Source organism: Dendrobates tinctorius, unplaced genomic scaffold (genome assembly GCF_039654945.1).
Source record: "Dendrobates tinctorius isolate UK_male_01 unplaced genomic scaffold, ASM3965494v1 ptg000388l, whole genome shotgun sequence".
NCBI lineage: Eukaryota > Metazoa > Chordata > Amphibia > Anura > Dendrobatidae > Dendrobates > Dendrobates tinctorius.
Genome location: NW_027362054.1, coordinates 4163572 through 4186023, shown reverse-complemented (window position 1 = coordinate 4186023; position 22452 = coordinate 4163572). Strand labels below are relative to the sequence as shown.

General features: G+C 42.7%; 1 protein-coding gene across 2 annotated transcripts in view; it reads left to right on the top strand.

The window, feature by feature from the left end:
- LMBR1L (limb development membrane protein 1 like) overlaps positions 1–22452 on the top strand; it is a 114615-nt gene that overhangs the window by 48892 nt on the left and 43271 nt on the right. For both annotated transcript variants that reach the window (XM_073563416.1, XM_073563415.1), the window contains exon 4: positions 21653–21792. In XM_073563416.1, coding sequence (XP_073419517.1) covers positions 21653–21792 — 140 coding nt within the window. The remainder of the gene's footprint in view (positions 1–21652; positions 21793–22452) is intronic.

The window sequence follows — 22452 nt, the reverse complement described above, 5'->3', positions numbered from 1 at the left end:
TAGTATTAAAGACGGACCCGTCCTATCTCCCTAAGAGAGCCACTAAATTCCACAGATCCCAATAAATCTACCTGCCCTCCTTCTATGATAACCCCGTAACACCAGAGGAGGATAGATGCCACACCTTAGACGTAAAGAGAGCAGTCCTAGCCTACTTAGAGAGGACCAGTCCCTGGAGGCAGAGCAGGGCTCTTTTTGTCTCCTTCCAGGGTAACAAGAAGGGGTGCGGAGTTACGAGAGGCACGCTGTCCCGGTGGATCAGGGACGCGATCTCGGTGGCATATTCAGCAAAAGGAGAAGACCCACCGCAGGGTATTTACATTCTACACTCTATGTATGTAGAATTTACATTCTACATACATTCTACACGAGCCATGTCCTTCTCCTGGGCCGAAAGGGTGAATGTCCCTATTGAGCTAATATGTAAGGCCGCAACCTGGTCTTCTCCTTCTACCTTCTATAGTCACTATAGGCTAAATTTAGCCTCTTCTGAGGACTTAGCATTTGGTAGATCTGTCCTTGACTCGGTGGGCCCTCCCAGGTGATTGTCTTTGGAAATCTCTCAGTGGGTGCTGTCGTGGTGAAGAGAAGAAAACGGATTACTTACTGGTAATACTCTTTATAGAGCCACGACAGCACCCACTCACTTCCCTCCCGTAATATATAGTATTCATGAGGCTCTCTGGTGGTGGAGAATTTTTAATAGTATATAAATATGTAAATAAATGTAGTAAGCATATAGTGACTATAGATTAGAATCGCTTACGAAGGAAAAATTGACTAAAACGTGTATGGCGGTTCCTCTTGTTCTCTGTAACCCAACTGCGGGAGCGAGGGGGACCGCCCCGTTTATCTCTGTAGGTTTCCTGTTCCTAGGGGTGGATCCCCTCTCTCAGTGGGTGCTGTTGTGGCTCTATAAAAGAGTATTACCGGTAAGTAATCCGTTTTTTTTTTTTTTTGTAATAAAAAGGTATTCTCTATCCAAAAGTTACTGGCTCTGTAGAGTGCCATCTTAGGCTGGTTTCACATTTGCGTCTGTTTGCGCAGCATTTCATCCGCAGCAATCCGTATGCGTCATGTTTCCCTATCTTTAATATGGTGTACGCAGGGGCATGCATTTTCATAAGTTCGCATGCATCACCGTACGTATGCGTTGTTTCTCGCTGTGCGAATGCATCATGTTGGATTTTTGGAAGCAGCAAAAATCTGTCAAATATGCGCATTCATGCGGATGAGTGTCAAATAAATGCATTACTGTCTATGGGAACGCATGCGTGCGCAAGGACATTCGTACGCATGTGTTTTTAACATAATCATGTTCGGGTAATGAGACACGCTCATGGGGTGTGGCTTGTGTCAAGGAAATTCTCTGAACGCATGCGCTGAAAAAAACGCAAACGCAGTGTTTTTTTGCCTTCAGGTGTAAGCTGATGCGGATATAAAACACTGCGTAAACATGCGCTTGTACGCGTTTTGACATGCGTTTGCGCATGCAGACAATACGCTGCGCACACAAGCGCTAATGGAACCTAGCCTTCACTAGAGCGTACCCCCGACTTTATTCTGCCTGACCGCCAGAAATAGCCAAGCGCAGTTCTCTGCTTTCTCCAGCAGTCTGATGGCGCCCTCACTCCTCAATACCGTCTGTGCTGATCTCCCTTACTGGGTTCCAGAGCCATGTTCTCTGTATTGCTGGGTGTCCAGTGGTCGGAGGAGCTACAGCATTTACTAAATTATCATCTATGCTACCATTTTGTGAATGGCATCTTTTGTCCTTTTGCAGTTTTTGATGCCTGTGGTTGAATTATGCACAATAGATGTAATACATCCTATCTGTCCTCGTTATCCTGTTCTTTAGGTTCAATAGCTATTTGGTTTTGTAATGTTCTTATCAGTATTGGGAAGAGGAGGTATACTGTGCTCACTTCTTAAAAGACAAAAACTAAATTTCTTTGACTCAGCTCAAGAATACAGCAACTTTACCGTAAATCCAAAAGATTCCAATAATATGTATTGCAATGCAATCATGGACTGTGCTCGCTCTTGTGTGAAGTGTCCTCTCAGGACATAGATTTGGTGATCTTTTCCTGTGTGCCTGGACTTTGCTCTGCCACGCTGTCCTAGGACCCAGGCACAACCCTTGCTTGCTAGGAGGTTTGACTTTCAACTGGCTGCTGTGCTGTGCTTGGCCAGCTGATGTTACATTAACCCTGAATGCACCTCCTGACATGAAAACTATAAATGTCCAGTTTTTGCTCTTCCAGCTAACACACGCAGTAGCTATGTTTTGCAGCATGAAGGGGGCCTGTGCAAAAAAACATTGCATGGGCCCTCTGCAGAACAAGAACATATGAAAATGCACAATTCCACCTGCTCTGCTTCACTTTCTGGGAACTGTGCAGCCGCACAGGTTGCCCCAATGATATATGTGCCTCTGCTTGACTTGCTTTTTGACATATTGATGTTTTAGAGAAATTAATGAAACAGGAGTATTGACAACATCTCTAGTATTGGTTGCCTCTTATTAGTAGATGTTCACACGCAGCATTTTTGTGTTTTTTTTCTGTAGCCCAAACTTGCTGCTTTTTTGTGTAGTTTCTTAGCTTGCTTTTTGGTGCAGAGTACATGTCATCTGTCTGCATTATAGATTTAATAAAGTTGGTTTTATTCACCAAATCTGCAGCAAAAAAAAGTTTTCTTACATTTTTTGCAGCGTTTATGCACTTTCTCATTGCTTTCTATGGGTGCAGAAATATAGCTGACAACTTGCTGCATTAGGCACGGTCAGTGTTTGCACCTTCTATATCTGTTTAACCCCCTAAGGCCCGTTACACACAACGATATTGTGAACGATCTTGTTGCAACATCACCAGTTTGGTGACGTTGCAGCGATGTCGAAACGACATTGTTGCATGTGACACGTAGCAACGATCAACGGTCAGTTGGCTGATCGTTAATCGTTGCCTAATGGTCTGGGCCATAAATCTATCGTTGGTCTCCCGCTGGGTAGCACACATCGCTGCGTGTGACAGCGAGAGACCAACGATCAGTGAGCTTCCAGCGCCATACAGCAGATGCTGGGAGCTGGTATCCAGGGTAAATAGGGGGAAACTAAGCGCCACGCGGCTCTTATTTACCCGCTGTTTACCCTGGATACCAGCGTGGTCGCTGGTCCTGATCGCTGGTGAGTCTGCCTATGTGACAGCTCACCAGCGATCAGCTAACTATGTCCCAGCGATCCCATCCATGTCGGATCTTGGTGGGATCACTGGGACATTGAAGCGTGTAACTGGGACGTTAGATGCTGCTATCAATATGGACTACATCATATAAATCGTTAACAGAGTGTGGGGACTCCTCTTTATCCCCATCAGCACCCTGAGATCATGATTGTGCCAGTCGTGATGTTTGCCATGGCAATTTATGGCCAAATAACAGCCTGAGACTCTAATAATGGCCTGCTCAAAAGTTAGCAACATTCAGGTGGTAAAAATGCAATTTTTCATTCCTGTTATGCCACTTTGCATTCATTCCTGAACAGCACTTGAAGAGTTAATAAACTGTCTGACAGCAGTTTTCAATATATCAAGGGGTGCTGTTTTTAAAATGGTATCACCTTTGGAGGCTTTCCAATATATAGGACCCCCCAAAGTCACGTTAAACCTGGATAGGTCCCTAAAAAAATAAATTTTGTAAATTTTCTTGTAAAAATGAAAAATTGCTGCAACATTTTTAAACTTCCTAAAAGACTAACAAAATAAAATAACATTTTACAAATTGTGCTGATGTAAGGCAGACATAAGGGAAATGTTATTTATTAATGTTTTTGTGTGGTATGACTATCTGGATTAAAGGGATAATCATTTAAAGTTTGAAAATGGCAATTTTTTTTTACATTTTTGTAAAATTTGTGATAATTTTTTTTATAAACACAAAACATATTGACCATTATCAGAAATTGCAATATGCCATGAAAAAAATAATTTCAAAATCATTGGGATTTGTTGAAGCATTTCAGAGTTATTACCACATAAACAGACACTTGTCAGATTTAAAAAAATTTGGCCCAGTCACTAAGGGGTTTAAAAAAAAAAAAAAAAAAAAAAAAAAAAATTCTCATCTACAGTCATTGACCTGCATTGTGGATCCTCAAAGGAGGACCTGTTGTCAGGTCAAAAGTGGGTCGTTTTGCTCTTATTTTATTCATGCTGTGTCAGTGTGTTATTTTAAAGTCTGCAGTGCGATGCCAGATATCTAGGTCTCTATATTTAGGGGTAATTTTTAGGATCTTTATCAGTGGGGTGCGGCTTACAGGGTTCTCTGGGGATGTCCCTTTTGGCAGCTCAGCATTATTACCCTGTGAGCAACGGTCGGTTAGTAAAGATAAAAAAAAATAAAAAGCAGCAATAATAATAATAAAAAAAAATCCCATACCTTTTAAAACCATATGGTGGATTTAAAAAGCTGCATACTGGGGGGAGCATTGTAATAAAACAAGAGCAGAAAGTGGCTGGTTGCAGGCCTTCTTTAGGTATGCAGGATGTGGCGTTACGTAAGGTGGAAGCCTCATGCATTACTTGTGTCTTGTTTTCTTTTTTTTGGATCTGTGACAGAAACTCCAGTTTTTATTATTCTGTCTCTTGTGAACGTACCTTAGAGGTCAACATATGAGGCACTGTTCTCTCTAGAAAGGTAGAAGTACGTTGTGGTACAGCATGGGATGAAGACTTGCGCTTCGATATTGCCCATAGCGAGGCTGTTTTATACATGAGCTCTTCTGAAATTCTGGTTTTTCTTTGTGCGTGTGTTTTCTATAATCTTTTGGCCTTCTCCATCACCAGCACTAGACGACTATTTATTTCTGGATTTCTTAGCTTATATAAAGGGCACCTCTTCTTTGTTCCTTTTCGTTGTGATCCGTGACTCTTCCTTGACTTGTCATTGTCCTGATCCTCCTACGTGTGGATCCTTTTCTCTGGCTCTCTGCTTTTTATGATGGCTTTGAAATGTGATCTGTCCCTGCATCTTCTTCACGTCACCCTGCAAAGAACAAAAGGTTGGGAGAACAGAAATGGAAAAGTTAATGGGCCGGATAGGTTATAGGTTACCGTATTTCTGGCATCGTCTTACTTGAACACAACCTCTTAGGCATGTGACAGTGATGGTTCCCCGTAATGTTCAGGAATAGAAGAATATGTATTCTTACATATTCAATCAGGTTACACCAGAAAAGTGGCGTAATTGTGTTGATAGATTTCCTTAGTATGTACTAGACTGTGATGAAATGTGATGGCTGCCCTGTCACCCACTCCGCAATAACAGCTCCACGGAGGAGGCCAGTGTGGCTTGGTGAAGGAGGCTTACAAAATTGTCTTCCTCAGCATTTAGCAGAGCTTTGGACTCGAAAAAATATTTCTGTGACACCATTAAGTCAGACATCTGTTGTTTACAAGCCATAAGGTGGCCATATGGGGCTATTGACTGCCGTATGTCGCCGTCGTGCTGTGTTGATTTGTTGGTGACTCAAACCGCCCACCTGAGTGCTGATCTACGTAATGAGAGACTTTACCTTCTACGTGATGCGATGATCATTCAGCGATCATCAGCATGGACGTTTGTTTCGATCACTTCCTGGTGTATACATGGCCAGCAATCAAGTGGCAAACACTTGCCGGCCCTTGATCACCGCCGTGTGACATTGTTCATCCGCAGCACATCCCCTCATGTAATCCGTTTGTCCTGCTGCCAAAAATGTAAATTGTATGGAAGGAATGGGAACAAACAATTGCGTGAACGATCATTCAAATAAACCAGTGTCTGGATCGTTGCTCCATGAATATAAAGCAGCGCTGATGGACTTTGAAATAGCTGATGTATCTGTAACAAATGGATGATTTATGGGCAGAACGGTGGCTTAGTGTTAGCCCTGTGCTTTGCAGTGCTGGGCTCCTGGGTTCAAATCCCATCATCAGCAAGGAGTTTGTATGTTCTCCCCGTGTTTGCGTGGGGTTCTTCTGGGTTTTCCAATTTCCTTCCACGCACCAAAGACAATCAGGGGATTTACCGTAGTTTGTCAGATAATGTCTGTAAATCGCTGTAAAACATGAAGGCACTATATAAACAAAGCATAATAATGAAAAATAATGGCATTAAAATGTTTTGCAACTGAGTTTGTGAAGTATGATACTGATACTGTTTGTTCTGTATTGTTATGCTCTTATTAAAAAGTTTTCTCCTAACATTTCTCAGGATATCAATCAATTAGAACCTTTCACCTGCCAAAAAAGATGGTTTTATTTTTTGCCGGTGTAAATTCCTGAATTTGGAATTATTCATTTTTTGTTCCTATGCCTGTCTATTCTTGAGATCTGGACCTCTGTTCCATGTATGTTAATCTAGTTATTTTATCCAACTGGACATGGTCCTTAAAAAGGTTGTCCAGTCCAAATCGTTAAGGCTAGTTTCACACTAGCGTTACAGGGCGCAGTGCACGGCTGCCACTAAGCACCGCCCCCTCCGGTCAGCTCCTCCTCTGATCGCATGACTCTGCATGCGATCAGCGTACCCTATATTTAGCGTTGGGTACGCTGGTCGTGCGCTGGCACACTTTTGCCGGCGCATCCGCCCTGTTGGCGCTGCACCGAGCGCACAAAAATTGCAGCACAGTGCGTTTGGCGCATGTCGGCGCACAACCAGCGTACCTAACGCTAAATGTAGGGTACGCTGATCACATGCAGCGTCATGCGATCAGAGGAGGAGCTGACCGGAGGGGGCGGAGCTTAGCGGCGGCCGTGCGCTGCGCCCTGTAATGCTAGTGTGAAGCAAGCCTTAGTCTGCAGTCACTCTGTGTGACTGCAGACTTATCAATTCCCCCACCGCATGCACTGTGCACTGCGGAGTTCACCGGTTTCAGGCTACTGGTCACCTTAGTGGCCATTCAACTAGGTATTGTCTACCTATTCACTTATAATAATAAAAAATATGACCGGACACTTTGAGTGTAGTCAGCGCGGCAGAACAATCCACAGACATCCATTAACAACTTGGTGGTTGGCAGCCAAATGAGTACGCGCCTGTATTTCTGTGTGCAGCGCTCATACTTGATGCTGAATAAATTTACATCTTTTGAAAATTCAGTTTACAATTTTTTTCATCATTTGTATGTTAACATGTCTATCCATCCTTACATAATTATATGACCTTTCCTTCCTGGTATTGCAACTTCAGTATCAAGGAGTGTATATTTGTATGAAAATGTAAAAAAATAACAAAAAAAAACACACATATACAGTGGGGGAAATAATTATTGGATCCCTTGCTGATTTTTTTTATTTGCATTTTGCAGTGAGAAATAAGTATTTGATCCCTCTGGCAAACAAGACTTAATACTTTGTGGCAAAACCTTTGTTGGCAAGCACAGCAGTCATATGTTTTTTGTAGTTGATGATGAGGTTTGTGCACATGTCAGGAGGAATTTTGGTCCACTCCTCTTATCAGATCATCTCTAAATCATTAAGATTTTGAGGCTGTTGCTTGGCAACTCAGAGCTTCCACTCCCTCCATAAGTTTTCTATGGGATTAAGGTCTGGAGACTGGCTAGGCCACTCCATGACCTTAATGTGCTTCTTTTTGAGCCACTCCTTTGCCTTGGATGTATGTTTTAGGTCATTGTCTTTCTGGAAGACCCAGCCACGACCCATTTTTAAATTCCTGGCGGAGGGAAGGAGGTTGTCACTCAGGATTTTATGGTACATGGCTCCTTCCATTCTCCCATTGAGGCGGTGAAGTAGTCCTGTGCCCTTAGCAGAGAAACACCCCCAAAACATAATGTTTCCACCTTCATGCTTGACAGTGGGGATGATGTTCCTTTGGTCATAGGCAGCATTTCTCTTCCTCCAAACATGGTGAGTTGAGTTAACAAGCTCAATTTTTGTCTCAACTGGCCACAGCACCTTCTCCCAGTCACTCACAGAATCATCCAGATGTTCATTGGCAAACTTCATACCAGGGCTGTGGAGTCAGAGTCGTGGAGTCGGAGTTAGTTTTGGTTGGAGTCGGTAGAAATGTACCGACTCCAGCTTTAAAAAAAAAAATGTATTAATATTTCATAATTGAACTTTCATATGAATTTTATAAATGTTACTCAAATATATATGTTCTATCAAACTATGAACAACAGTGATAAGCAGTTCTGCTGGAGATAGAGACATTTCTTGCTTCTTGTGTGTCACTGTTCTCCACTGCCCTTATCTAATCTTATACTTGGTTAACCTCATGCTGCCCCAACCCCCCTACTTACAATGTATGAAACTGAAAGTGAAAATGTGTTGCAAATTCTTAGTAGTAAAGCTCCTTCTCTAGACTAGATCATACTAGGTGTGCGTCTTCCAAGCATCTCACAGCTGCCTGCTACTCAGAAGAGGAAGACTGTAAGAAGTATTATCCTTTCAACAAACTTTGCATCAGTTAACTGTGAGTACATGAGGAATAATAACAGTATTACTGACCACTATATCAGTTGTACGACCTGGCAATAATTTTGTACAATTGTTTTTAGGAAAAACAATTGTCATTTGGATTGTGAATGCAGAATTAAAAACCTGAGAATGTCGAAGCATCACATTAAATCAGCTGTGTTTGAACATTTCACCATCACTCAAGATAGAAAACATTATGTCTGTCAGTGTATGACAAATGATCCAGACGAAAACAAATGCTGTGAAGCCAAGATGAGTGCATATTCAGGCAAAGATAAAAATGCTCCTACCAGAGCTTCTAATCTAAAGAGACATTTACAGCGCTTTCATCCAGAAGTACTGAAAGCAGTGGATGAGAAAGACTGCATCCAAACCAATGAACCAGTGCCCAGCTCTTCCAGCCATACAAAGGAGCAGAGAACTTTGCAGCCATCAGTTGCAAGATATTTTGTCAGTGACAAAGTTACTGTGACAATGACAGTAGATACATTTAAAAAACAGATCATAGAGCTTGTTGTAAAGGATAGTGTGCCTATTTCATTATTTTCACGACCAGCTTTTATGTGTCTGAATGGGGAAATGGCCCGCAAGCTTGGTGTTTCTCTGGAGAGAGAGAATATTAGAAAATTAGTAATCGAAGAAGCTTTTAAACAAAAGGAAGAACTTAAAAAAACTCTCAAGGGACGCTTTCTGTTTCTTAAAATGGATGCCTGCACACGTCACAGAGTGAACTATTTTGCCATCAATGTCCGATTTGTTTGTGACAAAAATGAAATAGTTACCAAGACATTGGCAGTAAAAGACACCAAAGCTCATCACACCAGTGAGTTTCTCTCCAGGTCTTGGTGGAAAAGGTTCTGCAAGACTATGAACTTAAAAAAGAGCAAGTTCTTTCTGTCGTAACTGACAATGCTTCAAATATGATAAGTACTATTAAGCTAATGAATGAGAGTAATGATGGTGACCAGCAGCTAGAAGAACAATCTGGGTCCACAGACACAGAAATGTTTGAAATAGAGGAACACAGTATTGTAACTGAGGAGCAAAGTGAAGTTGCTTCAGATGAACAGCAACATGATAGTTTAGATGATCTTGTTGAAACTGTGTCAATATGTTCTTTCATTCATCACATGCGCTGTGTTGTGCATACGCTACAGCTGGCTATAAGAGACAGTCTGCAAGAAGGACATGCTGCTGCACTGATTGGCAAGATGAGAAAATTGGCTACTGTTGCCAGAACCCCTAAAGTTGACTCAATTTTGAAGAGACGTGCTGGAAAAGGGGCAATTATTGATCAAGCCACACGATGGGGCAGTACTTACTTAATGATTCAGCGCTTGGTTGAACTGAAAACCTTTCTTGTAGACATGGCTAACCCTCAACTGACGCTAAATGAAAGTCAGTGGAATCAGGTGACTGAGCTGGAAAAATTGCTAGAGCACCCATTTACAGTGACTAAAAAATTACAAGCAGAGGACTTAACTCCAGGTATTTTCTTAAAGGAGTGGAAGAACCTGATGTTTCGCCTGTCCTAAAGAGGAGGGTTAATTGCAAGTGGCATTGCTACATCAATGAAACGGAGAGAGGAGCTACTATTACAAAATAACATTCTTTTGGCAGCTGTTTATGTAGACCCAATGCATCGGATTCTTCTAGATGATCAACAGCTAAGTAAAGGAAAAGAAGCTCTGTTTGAAATAGCAGTAAGGATGAAAGGGTTGCAGAACAGTCAGGAGGAACAAGAAGAATTTGGTCGTCCAGCCACATCTTCACCCTCATCATCAACTGATGAAGAATTTAATTTCGTAAAATATTTGGATCACAAGGACCGTGCAAAGCGTTCCCGCATAGAAGAAGAGTCATCCCCATCAAGGAACACAGCCAGTACATTTCAGCAGAATTTTTCATGTGCACTAAAAGAAATTGAGAAATTTGACCGTTCATCAAAAATAACAGTGCAACAAGCGATTCCTCTGTATCCTGACATTGTCAGAGATGTTGCCCGAGTACTTTGCCACCAACACAAGTTAGTGTAGAGAGGTTGTTCTCTGCTCTCAAAATAATTAGATCAGATTTGAGGGCATCCATGAAGGAGGATCTGACAGAGGCAATACTTTTTCTGAGGTCAAATTTATAGATTTCTTCTTATTAACTGCATAAGTGTTTATTGCATATTTACTTACAGTTTAGAAAAGTTTCTAAAAGTTATTTGCTATATTCTAATTGTATTCTAATAAATGTAGTTTTTGCTCTAAGTGGTCTGATTACTTATATGATGGTGAGAAACTGAATAAGCACGATGTCTAATATTTTACAACAGTAAATTTGTTGTTATGAATTGGCCATTTATGAAGGAGTCGGAGCCTGATAAAATCCAGGAGTCGGAGTCGCAACTGTGGCTTACCGACTCCACAGCCCTGCTTCATACGGGCCTGCACATGTGCCTTCTTGAGCAGGGGGACCTTGCGGGCACTGCAGGATTTTAAATCTATACAGTATAATGTGTTACCAATGGTTGTCTTGGTGGCTGTGGCCCCATCTGCCTTGAGATCATTAACAAGTTCCCCCCGTGTAGTTTTATGCTGATCTCTCACCTTCCTCATGATCAAGGATAACCCACGAGGTGAGATTTTGCATGGTGCTCCAGATCGATGTTGATTGACTGTCATTTTGTATTTCTTCCATTTTCATACTATTGCACCAACAGCAGTCTTGTTTCTCACCCAGCGTCTTACTTATGGTTGTGTGGCCCATTCCAGGTTTGTGCAAGTCTATGATCTTGCCCCTGACTTCCTTATAAAGCTCTTTGGTCTTGCCCATGTTGTAGAGGTTAGAGTCTGACTAATTGAGTCTGTGGATAGGAGCCTTTTATAAAGGTGATTATGTAAAACAGCTGTCTTTAATGCAGATAATGATTTGATTAGGAGCGTCTAACTGGTCTGTAGGAGCCATAACGCTTAATGGTTGGTAGGGGATCAAATACTTATTTCTCACTGCAAAAAGAAAATAAATTTATATTATTTCTACAATGTGACTTTCTGGATTTTATTTTTGAAATTCTATCTCTCAATCTTAAAATTAATTTACCCTTAAAATTATACAGTTCGTGTCTTTCAGTGGGCAAACTTACAAAATCAGCAAGGGATCAAATACTTATTTCCCCCACTGTATATGTAATAGTCTTGTGTGTATATATATATCTACGGTATATCCCTCTCTACTATAAACTGTCAATGAATTCACCCAATTTCCCTATTGCCATAATGTGGGGGAATAATGCATAGATTATGTTCTTGGACTGAGAGAGACCTATCCATGCCGTCTGTGGTCTTCTGTTCTTACACATGCTAGAATATTGTGCATGAGTGGATATAAATTGTGTAGGATTTCGCCATGGTTCTATTATTGAAGTTAGTCCGGATGGAGCAAAACTCTCCCATACGGCTAGCTGCTCAATCCACTCCTTGTGATGATGATCTTGTGGTGGAATATTGTATTTGATTTTTACACTATCTATTTTTTTTTTTAAATGTATAAAATGTGGCATGACAGGGCCTCACCCTGCAGTGCTTTGTGTGTTCACCAGAGATTTTTGTTGCCACTTCTAAGAGGCTTAATTATTTTTGTATTATCTTCTTATGTAAAAAATAAAATCTGTCACGGCTCATTAAAGCTGTCATAGATTCATAGATGATGTCATGTTACGGCACTGTCCATGAGTGGTATATTTTCAGCCAAGGACAAGACTATAAGGCCATATTCACATGAGGTTGTGAAGAAGATCTCAGAACAAAAAATCTGTTGCCATTAAAAGGAAACCGTCACCACATCTGACCTATCTTAGCTTATTAATATGGGCATAAATGTTATAGGCAGCTGAAAAAAGTCATTATCTGTATGTCTCACATCAGATGTCTTGGTGTGGATAAATCCTCTTTTATCACTTTATATAAATGACCTCTTTCACGCTCTGTGAAGGATGGTGCCTGGAAGATAACTCCAGAGATTATTCTACATGAAAGCGAGTAACCAGTGTGATGTGTAATGGCCGCTCTCTGCTCTCCTGATCTCACTGCAGAGCTGTGAGTGATTATAACTAGTGTTGAGCATTCCGATACCGCAAGTATCGGGTATCGGCCGATACTTGCTGTATCGGAATTCCGATACCGACTTCCGATATTTTTTCAATATCGGAATTCGGCATCGGAATCGGAAGTTCAGTTGATTGACGGCCTGACGTCATCATGATGCGCGGTGTGTGCGCATCATGATGCGCCGTCATTTCGGGCCTTCCGGGGGTCTCTGCCGGCCTGCCGGGGGGCTGTGCCGGCCTGCCGGGGGGCTGTGTGGACTGCCCGGGGTCTGTACCGGCCTGCCGGGGGGCTGTGCCGGCCTGCCGGTGGTCTGTGCACCCTGTGGGGGTCTGTACCGGCCTGCCGGGGGGCTGTGCACCCTGTGGGGGTCTGTACCGGCCTGCCGGGGGGCTGTGCCGGCCTGCCGGGGGGCTGTGCTGATGTCCGGGGGTCTGTGCAAGCATCGTCCGATGGGACTACAAGTCCCATCGGGCGATGCCTGCTACCATGACAGTGATTGACACATTAGCCAATGATGGGACAGTAGTAGTCCCATCATCCGGCTAATGTGTTAAATGTTAAAAAAAAAAAAAAAAAATACTACATGCATGCTACATACATACTACATGCATGCTACATATATACTACATACATACTACATACATGCTACATACATACTGCATGCTACATACATACTACATACATACTACATACATACTACATACATACTACATACATGCTACATACATACTGCATGCTACATACATACTACATACATACATACTACATACATACTACATACATGCTACATACTGCATGCTACATACATACTACATACATACTACATGCATGCTACATACATACTACATATATACTACATACATACTACATACATGCTACATACATACTGCATGCTACATACATACTACATACATACTACATGCATACTACATATATACTACATACATACTACATACATGCTGCATGCTACATATATACTACATGCTACATACATACTACATGCATGCTACATACATACTACATATATACTACATGCATGCTACATACATACTACATGCTACATATATACTACATACATACTACATATATACTACATACATACTGCATGCTACATACATGCTACATACATACTACATACATACTACATACATACTACATGCATGCTACATGCATGCTACATACATACTACATGCATGCTACATACATACCACATACATACTACATGCTACATACATACCACATATATACTACATACATACAATACATTCATACAATACATACATAGACATACAGTACATATAACATAGAGTAACATACTTACCAATACTTGTCACATTGTTCCCCGAAGCCATTGTCTATTCCGGGATAAATATTAACATAACAAACCACAAAAATACTCACCCACGATCCGAAGCAGTCCACGAGTGTGTCCCACGACGATCTTGGGTAGAGAACGGCAGCATCAGATGATGCTGCCGTTCTCTACGGGCTGTAGGAATCCAATGACGGAAGGTAGGTATCCTTCCGCACTGTATTCCTCCGCCACTTAAAAAAAAAAAAGTCCCTAGTCTCACTTTATGCCATTGCTGCGTGGGAATTTCCCACACAGCAATGGCATAAAGTGAGACTAGGGACTTTTTTTTTTTTAAGTGGCGGAGGAATACAGTGCGGAAGGATACCTACCTTCCGTCATTGGATTCCTGCAGCCCGTAGAGAACGGCAGCATCATCTGATGCTGCAGTTCTCTACCCAAGATCGTCGTGGGACACACTCGTGGACTGCTTCGGATCGTGGGTGAGTATTTTTGTGGTTTGTTATGTTAATATTTATCCCGGAATAGACAATGGCTTCGGGGAACAATGTGACAAGTATTGGTAAGTATGTTACTCTATGTTATATGTACTGTATGTCTATGTATGTATTGTATGAATGTATTGTATGTATGTAGTATATATGTGGTATGTATGTAGCATGTAGTATGTATGTGGTATGTATGTAGCATGCATGTAGTATGTATGTAGCATGCATGTAGTATGTATGTAGTATGTATGTAGTATGTATGTAGTATATATGTAGTATGTAGTATGAATGTAGTATATATGTAGTATGTATGTAGCATGTAGTATGTAGCATGCATGTAGTATATATGTAGTATGTATGTAGTATGTATGTAGCATGCATGTAGTATATATGTAGTATGTAGCATGTAGTATGTATGTAGCATGCATGTAGTATGTAGCATGTAGTATGTATGTAGCATGCATGTAGTATGTATGTAGTATGTATGTAGCATGCATGTAGTATGTATGTAGCATGTAGTATGTAGCATGCATGTAGTATATATGTAGTATGTAGCATGTAGTATGTATGTAGCATGCATGTAGTATATATGTGTTATGTATGTAGCATGTAGCATGCATGTAGTATGTATGTAGTATATATGTGGTATGTATGTAGCATGCAGTATGTATGTAGCATGCATGTAGTATATATGTAGTATGTATGTTGCATGTAGTATTTATGTAGTATGAATGTAGCATGTATGTAGTATGTAGTATGAATGTAGCATGTATGTAGTATGCATGTTGTATGTATGTAGCATGTAATTTTTTTTTTTTTTTACATTTAACACATTAGCCGGATGATGGGACTACTACTGTCCCATCATTGGCTAATGTGTCAATCACTGTCATGGTAGCAGGCATCGCCCGATGGGACTTGTAGTCCCATCGGACGATGCCTGCACAGACCCCCGGAGCCTGCACAGACCACCGGCAGGCCGGCACAGCCCCCCGGCAGGCCGGCACAGCCCCCCGGAGCCTGCACAGCCCCCCGGCAGGCCGGCACAGCCCCCCGGCAGGCCGGCACAGCCCCCCGGCAGGCCGGCACAGCCCCCCGGAGCCTGCACAGCCCCCCGGCAGGCCGGCACAGCCCCCCGGCAGGCCGGCACAGCCCCCCGGAGCCTGCACAGACCACCGGCAGGCCGGCACAGACCACCGGAGCCTGCACAGACCCCCTGGCAGGCCGGCACAGCCCCCCCGAAAGGCCCGTACAGACCCCAGAGAGGCTGTACAAGGGCAGGAAAGGGTTTTTCTTATTCCGATACCGGAAGTCCCATAGACTTGAATGGGACTTCCGGTATCGGAATCGGCGATACCGATACTTTTTTTAAAGATCGGCCGATACCATCCGATACGATACTTTGAAGTATCGGACGGTATCGCTCAACTCTAATTATAACTGACACATCTGCAGGGTCCTCTCAGCTCCAGCTTCTATCTCACAGGCAAACCGGGTTGCAATAGTGCTGCAGTACAGCAGAGCTGAGAGAGAAGTAAAAAATGTGTTTAACAAAAAGACAAATTTTATTTCTCCCTTTCTGTGTCAGTTACTTGCCTCACACTGGTAACTCCCCTGTTATTTATAATAAGCTCTGGAGGCAGATTTATCTTCAAGGCACCAACACTCCCATCGTCTGGAAGAGGTCACTTAAAGTGATAAAGTTGATATCACAACAACAAGGCGTCTGATATGAGGCATACAGGGATGATTCTGCTCCGTATTCTACAACCTGTATGCCAATGTTAATAGTTTACATAGGTCAAATGTGGTGACAGATTCCCTTTAAAGGGAACCTGTCACCACATGGGACGTGTATAACACTTTACTATGGGCATACAGGTGATAGAAATGTTAGACTAGTCCTACCTGTATGCCTCATAGCTGCGGTCTTGATAATGAGAACAGCTTACCGCTGTGCAGGTTACTGGAGTGGAAGTCAGTGACTCACCTGTGCAGAAGATCCCTGAACACAGTGCTCATAGAAGGGAGGAAAAGGTATGGATGGTGGAGGGAGTTTCCAAACAAGAAGTATTCAGCTCACCCCTCTTCACTCCTGATCACACCTCCGACGCACGGAAACACCCTGACCCGGGTGTATAGTGCATGCACAACATAAAGAAGGATTTTTCCAACGTCTCCAGGAGATAAAATAATAATTGCTTTATTGAGAATATAAAATCTTCATACCATGAGGTAAAAACGACATAAAGAGGCGTATGGAGGGGAGCAATTTCCTACGCGTTTCACCCTGAAAGGGCTTAATCATGGTGGAGGGAGTTTGGCGCCGTAACTGTACGTCACAGGGCACTGTGACCTGCATGGGAGGGGGGTGATAGTATAATGAAGACAGGAGGCAGAGATTACCTCCAGGCACCCACGCCCCAGAGCCTGGAAGAAATCATTAACATAATGAAATAAAATACGATTTCTCAACAACAAGACCGCTAATATGAGGCATACAGCTAACATTTCTATCGCCTGTATCCCCATATTAATGGGTCATATACGTCTCAGGAGGTGACAGATTCCCTTTAAGTTGGGCAGTAGCACAATAAGGGAAACTGAGGACTCTGGGTATATTACTGTCTATCAATTCCCATGCCTATCTCCTGTTACTGCGACACAGAAGTGCTGTGTCCATAGAAAACACTTAATAGGGAAAGGCCAGCTAAATTTACTGCTCGTTGCCAAGCTAATGTTAAAGGAGTTGTCCATTATTGGGTTGTCGAAAACTGCTTTTGAGTGTCCCCAATGTGGTACATATACTAATTATTCTAAAAAAAATATCCCTTATCAACACCGCTCCTCCACACATGGGGCTCAGTAAAGGTGCGGCGACTGTCTGAGAGGTAAATGGCCACCACCTTAAGCAGATCTGTCACCAGATTTTACAATATAAACTGCATAGTTTAATAATTAGATCTTGGACCTGATAAGACTAGAGTACTTTCTATGAAAATCTTTGACAGTCTTATAATACTTTTTTGAAAGTTTTCCAACCTGATATTAAAATGAGCATATTATGAGTGTGTCTATAGTCCTGCTGCTCATTTCAATGAGGTTATACAAAGTATATGTTATTCCATATCGATAAGGGTGTAATTATTTTGTCACTGGGGGTCTGACTGCTGGGACCCCTCACCTCATTCTCTGAGACGGCTGGAAATTGCCAAGCTTAGTAATTGTCCACCTTTAGCAGTCCTATAATTATGACTCTCTCTTCACCCCCTCCCTGCTCTATTCTAATGGTGCTCTGCATAGCCCTGTTTCGGGGATTGGTGTGGATCCCAGTGGTCAGTAAGTTATCCCCTATTATAACTCATTTACTTGATACCAGCCGCCCGCCGTGTTTTTCCATTGTTGACCTGGAGAAGTTTTTGTGTTCCCATGTTGACCACATTGATCTCACTGATAACTTTCCACTGTATGTGGAGGAGGTTGTGGAAACCCTATTCTCATGCTTTAGCTGCTCATTATTGTTGTATTTGATGTGGATTTCTGTGCAGATTCCAGACCAATATCTGTGTCTCATGCAACTCGCGTGAATATGACCTTATGTCAATGTTAAGATGAAGTTGCATTGAAAAGAATCTGGAAGGTTAGGTCGTGAACTATTTGAATAAAGCGCAGGCGCTCAGTGCCCCCCCCCCCCCCCCTGATGAGGCCGAGCCGTTCGGTGCATCTTATCACCCCCATTTTTTTTTTCTATCTTCTTTCCATCCTCTGCTTCTTTTTAAGGTTTGAGCTGTCAATCAAGAAATGGGGGGGGGGGGGGGGGAAGAGATGGGATCAAACAAAGTAGGTGTGAAGGGCGACTGAATTGCTGAGCCACGCCAAGGATGCACTGTGCTTGGTTTGAACAGTCATGTAGTGCTGACAGTCCCTTTAATCCCAGCGCAGAAGAGCAGAGTCTGCTCGTCCCTCACCTATATTGGCCAGTAAATTGGAATCCGGACATTGTATTCAGAGACATTGCGGATAGTCATGACTTACTGGTGACATTTTAGCTTTTTAGGTTTCTAAAGGTCTTTGTTAGAAATGTAGGAGTGTGCTCTCTGAATATTTTGTTGGGGTTATTTCACATTGCCAGAACTGCTTTTACTAGTTTGACTTGAACTTGCACTGTCTATGTCACAGTGACAATATCCTGATGTCCCCGGGGCCACAGATGACACCCAGCGTGAACCTGCAGCCTGCCGGCATTTCCTGTTATGTTGGAGCTTACGTTGTCACACATCATCACTCTCCTCCGTGACACGTGCTCCCTTGTCACATATCCAGAATGGCTTTCCATGGATGCCAGTATTCCTCTCATAATGGCCACAGTGCTGGCAAATCAGTGAAGTCATAACTGTGCAGTAATGTTTTCACAAGCATAAACTAACACTTCCCACAGGATTGCACATAGATATACTACCTCCCAAAGCGGCGATGCTGGAGCTATATGACGCGTACACTATTGTGCCATATCTTTTAGTTCAAGCATAATTTTGATGTTTAGCTGTGAAAATAACAAGCGTTTGGTTTCCCAGTTGTCTGAATGCTCCTGACTGTGCGTGTCTCCTTTATACTCGCGTCATGGATTTCAGCCTGTACGTCAGATGTTGCGTCGGTTGTAGTTGTTTGTTTTGCTGTTTGCAGATGATCCCAATTCTAGGCATCCGCCTATTATAAAGCCGATCCTCGCTATGCGAGGAGAAAAGGCAGCTATTGGGTGCATAGCCAGTGTTTGTGATTGACTCCAGTGTTATCCATATTAATCGTCTGGACAATGGTGTGAAGGCTTTAATAGTAATTACGGTAAGCGACCATGGTGACCTAAAAATGGCTACACCCTGTATTGTCAGTGGCTGAAAGAACGATTAGAGCCGAGTCAGGCGCTCATCCTCTAATCGCAATCCCTGGTCCTGTTTTACTGGTAGAGAATGAACGCTGTATGTTTATAGACCTGGAAAGCCGTGTGCATGGTGCAGACCTGTATACAGTGGCATTTCTGTATACCCTCCCGCCATGGCTAGTGGGGCACATACTGTTTAATGCCACTTTCAGTGACCCCTGTATGATTTTCAGAAGTGATTTAAGTTACCAGTAAGGGTCTGTTCACACACAACAGGTTTATTGCAGTAATTTCTGCAACTGAACTTATGTTCCACATATGTGAGTGCAGCTGTTTCTGCCCTAATAATGGGGCGCGAGATGTGCTGATAAAGAGAAAAACATGGAATCGGTGGTCTTTCTTTTAAAGTGTCCCTAAGCCTCGTTCAGATGGGATTTTCTTTCTTTGGTCAGCATACCGGTTTTTACAATCCCTTTTCTTGTATTAAAAATTGACAACACTAATTTGCAATGCTTCTCCTGTCCATTACAGTGTTAATGACAGGCAGCACACAGGCTGCAGACTGCTGCCATCCAAGTGCTGTCAGTGATTTTCACGGACCCGTCGGTTTGTATGGCTGATTTTGTTCTGTGACGCTGATCAGAGTTGATTTCATTCCAGACAATCTGTCCTCAGAAACACGGCCTTGTAAATAGCCCCATAGTCATAATGGGTGCGTGTACTGTCCGGGGAGAAAATGGAAGACTCGGTGATGTTTCTATGTCACGTCCTCCGTCAGTCCCCGTGTTATGTCTGACAGTGGAGGCATGGCCGCATGCTGGCCCATTGGTAACAAACCAGCACTTTGTATGAGTGATCGTCACAAATCTAATATATAAAGCTCAATGTGTGTGTGTGTATGTATGTGTGTATGTATGTGTGCGTATGTGTGTGTATGTATGTCCGGGATTGGCATCTGCACCGTCGCAGCTACAGCCACAAAATTTGGCACAGTCACACCTCTGAACCCCGAGAGCGTCATAGGCTATGTTGTGAGGCGAAATTTTAACCCCGTGTGTTCCAATTCACCAAATAATTTTTCCCCTATCTACATAATGGGGGGAAAAAGTGAAAGGAAAAGTGTTGGAGGCAAATTGACAGCTGCCAGATGTGAACAAGGGGGACTTAAAGTATGAGAGCGATGGCGCCAAAGAGTATATACCGTACAGTTGCTAAGGTGGGGCCCTGACATGGGATACTCACCACACACGGGGATATGAACACACACACAAAATGCGCCACACACTACCACGTGCTTCAACACATATACCACCCTCAGCACACATTTCACCACACATACACCAACCTCGCCATATAAAAGTCGAAACTCAAGTCACCACTCAAAACTCGCCACGCTGTCCCAGAGCTGTTTAAAAGATGAAAAATGGGCTGTGATTGGTTGCTATCAGCAACAGTTTTCTTTGTAGACAGTTATGGTAACTGAGGCCTATTATTCTTATCATTTCAATGGTGTTATCGTCCGTCTGTAAAGCTGGAAATAACACAATTTATTACCGTGCCAACACAGACCACCCTCTGACACAGACTGCAGGGGGAGCCCAGTATCACACAGGATAGGATTAGATACACGGCTCACCGGTCAGTATCACACAGGATAGGATTAGATACACGGCTCAGCAGTCAGTATCACACAGGAGAGGATTAGATACATGGCTCAGCAGTCAGTATTACACAGGATAGGATTAGATACACGGCTCAGCAGTCAGTATCACACAGGATAGGATTAGATACACAGCTCAGCAGTCAGTATCACACAGGATAGAATTAGATACACAGCTTAGCAGTCAGCATCACACAGGATAGGATTAGATACACAGCTCAGCAGTCAGTATCACACAGGATAGGATTAGATACACGGCTCAGCAGTCAGTATCACACAGGATAGAATTAGATACACGGCTTAGCAGTCAGTATCACACAGGATAGGATTAGATACACAGCTCAGCAGTCAGTATCACAGAGGATAGGATTAGATACACAGCTCAGCAGTCAGTATCACACAGGATAGGATTAGGTGCACAGTTTTTATGTGCAATGTAATCATTATAATTTGTTATAACTAACCACAGTTGGTTACTATGCCCAGGCAACGCCGGGCTCTTCAGCTAGTTGCTCATAAACTGGTTGGAAAGTTTGCAAAGCTTTAAAGGAAGGCTTATTGTCACCAGACTGTGGTTGTAATTATTGTCATAATTATGTATTGTCACTGATGGGATCTCACTTGTCGTCACCTCTGACACTTCTGAAGTGCGGCCTTTTTAAAGCTGACTTGCCACTGAATAACATCCATTTCTCTGGTATCTGTGCTCCTTAGTAATAGATGTTGTTGTGTTTCTGTGCAGGCTATGGATGTGCACATTTACGCTTGCTGTGTCCGTGGGGGCCGTCCTCCTGCTGCCCTTCTCCATCATCAGTAACGAGGTGCTGCTCTCTATGCCACACAATTACTACATCCAGTGGCTCAATGGATCCCTCATCCATGGTGAGTACAAGCAACAACTTCTTAGACCTGACACACTTTGACTCATTAATATAAGAAAGGCCGGAGGAATGTAAATGACGCGCGCATATTGCTTGGAGCAAAATGCTTTCATGAATTGTTTGCAATCTCGATTTCCATACCAGAAATAATTGGAGTGCCATCCTCTGAGGAATGCGTGTAATGAGAGATTCAGCAGCACCTTTCTACAACATGACCTGTTTTATGGGTCTTGTTTTTAATTTTCCATTTTTCTTGTATCCTTTGTTCTGTGCAACATTTAAAGCTAACCAGTCACCAATGCAGGCTCTTGTTAAATTAGAGCGTCCATACAGTGCCCCATCTAAAGTAAGCTGCAAATATGGCCCAGCAAGACTATCAGCGAGCCAACAAAGAAACAAAACAAAATTTCCTTGTCATAAGAAAAAATAAGGAAAGTATGCATGACTCCTCATGAATGGTTGACATAGGATTCCAAGTGAAAGGCCATGTGAGACCAGCCATTTTCCTGCTTATGTAATGACTGTTTCTTCTAATCACTGGTTCAGTGTTGCTGGGGGAGCATTTTTGGGTGGTAATAGTGCACTAGTCTTAATGGTAGTTGTGGTAAAAAAAATAGTTTCACTTCTTGTATCTATAGTCATAGTTTTGCAGCCCTGTTGT